The 6,235-nt window shown below is 38.3% G+C and overlaps 1 protein-coding gene across 1 annotated transcript in view; it reads left to right on the forward strand.

The window, feature by feature from the left end:
- Positions 1–238: 238 nt before the first annotated feature.
- Positions 239–6,235, forward strand: part of CASP1 (caspase 1) — a 14,052-nt gene continuing 8,055 nt past the window's right edge. The window contains exons 1-3 of the mRNA XM_019634136.1: positions 239–303; positions 940–1,206; positions 3,613–3,672. Of these exons, the coding sequence (XP_019489681.1) occupies positions 297–303; positions 940–1,206; positions 3,613–3,672 (334 nt within the window). The 5' untranslated portion in view covers positions 239–296. The remainder of the gene's footprint in view (positions 304–939; positions 1,207–3,612; positions 3,673–6,235) is intronic.

A 6,235-nucleotide genomic window follows, 5' to 3' on the forward strand; every position in this document is an offset into this window, starting at 1 on the left:
ATTCATTATTGTGTGAATTTAATAGTATACATGTTTTCTAATTCCTTTCTTTTTCTCTAGGCCCCACTCCCTTCCTAGTCTGACTTGATTCAAGTGCTGGTGAAGAAAATTTCCCAAGAATATTCTCCCTGGTGCAAGGTTAAACAATCTGATTATTTCTTTGAAAAAAACCATACACGAATGCATATGCATATGCATGAGCAGTGGGTATTTCTCAATAGTCAGGTCCTCCTGAAAAGGAAGGTGACACATGCTTTCAGTTTCATATCACACATTAAGACTAAGGGTGAAAAGCCATGGCTGGTAAGCTTTTTTTTTTTTCTTTTTCCTTTATTGTAAAAGGGCATCTTTTGGTGAAGAAATTTTGGGTCTGGCTTTTTCAGAAGCCAAAATTAGGTTCTGTGAATGTTTGGGTGAGCAGAACTGAGGGAGTGGAAGAGAAGGAGGGAGGGAGGGCAAATGGGAGAGAAGGGGCTCAGAAGACATTCGCTGCTTTTAGACAGGAAGGAAAGGGCCGGAAAGGAACTGGGGTTTTACTGGTATTCTCCTGTCGTTTTGCAATCTTCACTGACTTCTTAAATGTCACTGTGTGACAGAGGTACAGAATTGGCACAAGATGGATACCAGCAACTGTTTTTCTCAGAGGAAATGGGTTATCTGTTTTATTTTATTATGCAGAGTTGAATAAACATGGGTCACTGGCAGAATGAACCCTGCTTTTCAGACACTTACATATATTAAATCTCAGGATTCAGACCAGGTGGTGAGCAGACACGGGTAATACTGAGGGAAGATAAGGAATGTAGGTTTTCTCAGAATGACTGAACAGTGGGGAGACGGACATTTTATGGATGAAATCTAAAGGAGGTTATTTCCTCTCATGTTGCTGAGAGGGAAATGAGGCTGTTTTCATGACTTGAATCCTTGTGCTTCAAACAGACAAGGTCCTGAAAGAGAAGAGGAAGCTGTTTGTCCGTTCAGTGGGTGCGGGCACAATAAATGGCCTGTTGGATGAACTATTAGACCAGAGAGTGCTGAACCAGGAGGAGATGGACAAAGTAAGATATGAAAATGCTACAGTTATGGATAAGGCCCGAGTTTTGACTGACCTTGTCATTCTGAAAGGGCACGAGGCAAGCCAAATATTTATCAATCAGATTTGTGAAGAGGACACCTACCTTGCAAAGATGCTGGGGTTCTCCTCAGGTAAGGTCAACAACTCAGACTAAAGTTCACGAGGCCCTGTATCTTTGTGACCATATCTTACTGCTTCATTAGTTATATTAGTTTGCAGGCAACTTCCTTGTCTCTGGCTCCAGGACCCCTCTTCTGTATCAGTGGCTCCATTGCATGTCCCGTCTCTTTTCCTTTTCTTGTTATTCAGTTGGCCTCAGTCGCCTTCTTTGGATTAAAAATCATTTCCTATCCTGAGTATGTGGTAGCTCATTTGTTGAAGTTCATGAGAACAGTCTGAAAAGCTTCATACTATATTCTGTAGTCCTCCTGGCAAGGCACATGATTGATTGATTGATTGATTGATTTACTTAGTTAGTTAAATCTAGTGCTCCCTAGGAACTTATGTAGTTATCTGACATAAAGAGTTAAGGTCTGTAATCAAATACTTTTTAAAACTTCTCTCCAAAATTTTGCTGTCCAGAAGGAATATTATATATTTCAGTGGTGGTGAAGCATTCAGAGAATAAATTCAATGTTTACAGAAAAGCAAGGATTTTAAAAGTGGACTCTTCTAGTTGTCCCCTTGCATTTTCTTTTGAGAAACATTGTCCACTAGCCTGGAACTGTGCTGTGGGCCATTCTGTAAGCTCCCTGCCCCCACCCTCTGTCCTCCTGAGGGCCTGACATCTGACTTGTGCTTTCTATGGTCCCTTAGTCCCTTCACACAGCAAAGATGGTAGCTCTGGTGGACTCCCAGCCACTGGTATCTTTTATGCTAATTGAAGCCATTAAGAAGGAGAAATTGTTCTTTGAATGCAAGAAGCCTTTTTCCTAGTGGTTGAGGGAAGTGACACAGTAAATGCTCACCTATGGGTAATGAATTTCTTGTTTTTCTTTCAATGCATGTTTTTCATTTAACACCTCCTCCCACCAAAAAAATTTAAAGACAATCAATAAATAATGATAAGGGTCCAGAATCATTGTGAAATAGCCAGAGTTTCTTCTTATTGCTCCATTCCTTTCAACGCATAGTTCTTGAATCCTAGAGGTACTGGTACAACCTACTATGATAACTCTAGCACCTGGAGCCTGCCTCTCTACGTGGCAGGTGATGCCTCCTCAATCAGTGTTGTCATGGCTTTGTGTCTTCCTCATCTACTTGACAGTTTCTTATCAGGGCCACAGAATATGGTAATTAGATGTAATATTTGTATGACTCTCATGGGAGAGATCTTTCTAAAAGAAAGGTCTTGGCATGTACGCGACTGCCATAATAAGGCCTCCTCCAGAAAATGTTCTTGAATTTACTGATGGTCAAGTTAGTCCAGCAGTTCAGGTGGGAAGAATGGGACAAGAGGCAGCATGTAGTCCTGGGCTTGAAATTTGGTGGGGCAGCCTCTGGCTCTCCTTCATGCAGAGCAGGGAACGGACCATATTTTGTCTACGTAAGTCTTGCCTTTAGTAGGTACAAAGGTATGAAGATTCAGAGTAGTTCACATTTGTTAGCTCACGTCTATTCTTAAAGTCTCTGGAATAAGCCTCTCAGGTGGTTATTGTTATTTGAGATTTTTACAAAAACTTAAACAGATTTCAATTCAATTTTTGTCCTTGAAATTGATAATCATATGAATAGTCACCTCAGAGTATATATAAATAAGTTTGAGTGGTTTCATTCAAGCTAACAGTGTAAATGAGACTTTCCATTGTGCTTTTGTTTGTTTTTATTTTCCCTCAGAGTGTGCCAATGAGTAGGGCCAGTGAAGATTACAGAGATTGTGGCCTGGCTTCTTTCACATTCATAATTGTAGAGGACACTTCGTGGGCTGGCAGAATAGCTTAGTGATTACAAAGAGCCCAGAATTAATAGTCAACATAGATTTGTGTTCATACCTAGATGACCACTTTTCTTTTCCTATGGCACTGAGGAGATTTACTTAACAAACTGATTGAGGGAGACCAGAGGGTCACCCATCATCATTTTCTGCTGTGATAAATCTTGGCAAGGCTAAGTGCCCAAGCTTAGAAGGCCTCTCCTTCTTGGTTTCCTCCAAAGTCCAGGTCAGCTCTGAGTTAGACAACCTCACTTTGCACACACCTGTTATGCAGTCGTGGCAACCTCAGGAACCACATCAAAACATAAATATTAAGACAATTCTTGATTCTATAGCTGATGGTGTCTCAATTCCACTTTCATCATGGGTAACAGAAACCAAGGCAGTCACACATTCTTTTGTTGTGCATCAAATGTTAAAGTCTAGCAGTAATTTATGTGTAGTGGCTTTTGTTTCCCAGTGATGAGTGTGGTTCCACATAAATCACATTTTGAACAGGATCAATGTCTGTGTAAGTTATTTTCAATAGGGGGTGTCTGACACATTGGGACAAGAGTCTTCAGAGATGATAAGTGACTATTTAATGTCCTTTATCTTTCCGCAGGTCTACAGTCTGAAAATATTCCAGAACCCGAAGCAGTGATTCTTCCCATCCTGGGTAATGGTATGTTCAAAGCAAGAACGCTTTTGAACCCCATCTTCCTTGATATTAACTACAGATTTTGGGATAAACCTGACATTAGGAAACAATGGGTAATTCTCATGGATTGATTCTGTGCCTTTTTCTTTTTTAATCTATTCTGTTTTAGGAGGAGCCATTCTTGTAGCTGCAATACCATATTTATACTAACAAATTCTAAGCTGTGTCTCTAATCCTGACTACCAACTTGCATGCTACACTTGACTATTCTAGCGCCTACTGAACATATGCACTCACAATTCCCACAGATACATTTATATGCATCCAGAGCTGACTTTGTCATCCATTCTTCTCCCCTCCTTGCTTCTCCTCTGGTTCTGTCTATCTTGGTTAACGGTACCACCATCACCCAGTCATTCAAACCAGAAACCTGAAATTATCTTTAGCTCTACCTTCTCCCTCACTCCCAACATCCAAGCAATGGCCAAGTTTTATTGATTTCTCTCTTTAATTCAGATCTTTCTCTCCACTTTTATTTTTTTTAATTACAGATTATTAGAGTGGCACTCCTTTTTTTCATTACTATATTTCAGAGCCCTTATTCCTACAGTGCTGCATGATGCCCCAGCCCTAACTCTCACTATATTTTTCTTGTATTTTTCAAAATAAATTTATCATTTTCTGCCACTGGATTTAGGCTTTATGAGAAAACGGGACATGTCTGACTTACTCATAGGCATGAACCTATCTAACTGCAGTTGACTCATAGTGTGCATGCAATAAATATTTGTTAAAATACTACTTTACTAAATAATCTCATCAAAGTTTCTATTATTTACTAGGCCACTAGAAAAATATTTAGCACATTCCAACTGTGTTACAAACCTTCTTCCATGGATTATTTAGAGAGTAGTAAGCAAAACAAACAAGGTTCCAGCTTTCATTGATTATATGAATACACAAATTATGAATGAGTAGGTATTTAAGAATCTCCAGCATCAAATTGAAGCTAGCCCAAAATGTAGGGCTGGAGATGATACTATACACACCCATATCAGTTGAGACGATATGGAATGCAGCAACAAAATCAAAATTTTTTAATGGATCTGATATGATAGAAACTTATGTTTCATTCATAAGTGGCCATTCTTCATCAGCAGACAGCTCTCCTTCAAGTACTAGCTCAGATACCTAGGCCTCTTCCATTCTATGGCTCTGATATCTGCAATATACAATGCCAAAACAACTGTGGTGATAACCATCCGGTTAATAACATTGGAAGAAATATTTCTTTCTTTGTGAGAAATTTTGCTAGGCTTGGCCTGGAAGTGTAATACTGTACTCCAGCTTGCATTAAATCATCTAAAACTCAAATACATCCCCCCACCTAACTGCTAGTCTGGTGGGCAACACAGTCTAACTATGTGCCCAGAAAGAAGACAGTGTCTTTTGAATAGCTAACCCATCTCTGCCACATACATTTTAATGCAAAACGTTTTATTCCATACAGTATTGGAGGTAGCATGGAAACTTCTAGGTCTCAGATGAGAAAGAAGATTTTAGAAATAGTCCTCTACTCTGAAAAAAACGGTCTCAGCTTTAATGAGATTTGACAAAGTCAACTTGTACTAGGTTCCTTTATAGCAAATCTTATTTTTGTATGCATCTAGCCTCTTGCTCACTACATAACCAGTATTTTATTTGTCTAGGAACAGTATTTCACCCAGAATTCTGGGATGATTTCATCCCAAAGTGACCTTTTTCTCTGAAAATAAAAAGACTTTACATTTGAAAGGAATTTAGAAGCCATGGAAGCAAATATTTTACCACGTTCAGAAATTACTGTAGTGAATCTATTAAGGGTGGTTATCCCATTCATGTTTTTTTAGATATTTCATGGGATAGGGTACTCAATATATAACCAAATGCCCTACTCCTTTTCTAAGAAAAATTAACTCTAATATAGTCCAACTATTTCTCTTTAACTTTTTCTATTTTTCTCCAGGCTTCTGTATGAAGAAATAAAACATTTCTTCTACCCAGTGATTTCTATAGTTTTCTCCAACATATTCATTCTATTGCTTACTTTACCCATGCTAAACATACTGCCTTGGTTTAATTAACTGTATATATTAATACTATAATTTCTTCAAATTCCCCTTCAGAATTAAATATAACTTTGTTGTTTAAAAAGTTTAGTTTCTGAAAGATTTTCCAAATATTGAGAAAACATTTCTATTTTGAAACATAGATTGTTATTTCTCTAGCAGGTAAACCACACTATTTGATGGTGTCTAGCTTGTAATCAAATAAACTCTAAAGTTTTACTCACAGACACTACTGTGAAAATTGTTCTCCATATATTTTTGCAATCAATGTTTAGTGTTATGAACTCATCTAGTGTGCATCTTGATTTTAGCATTTATCATTCTATTTCATTTTCATTCTAGTTAATATATTCAATATTCCTCATCCTTTTCCCCATCCATACACACAGTAGAGAGTTCCTGAGGGACAGGACAAAAGCTCTTCCTTCCTTCCTTCCTTCCTTCCTTCCTTCCTTCCTTCCTTCCTTCCTTCCTTCCTT

The sequence above is a fragment of the Hipposideros armiger genome, unplaced genomic scaffold (genome assembly GCF_001890085.2).
Source record: "Hipposideros armiger isolate ML-2016 unplaced genomic scaffold, ASM189008v1 scaffold_1509, whole genome shotgun sequence".
NCBI classification, from domain to species: domain Eukaryota; kingdom Metazoa; phylum Chordata; class Mammalia; order Chiroptera; family Hipposideridae; genus Hipposideros; species Hipposideros armiger.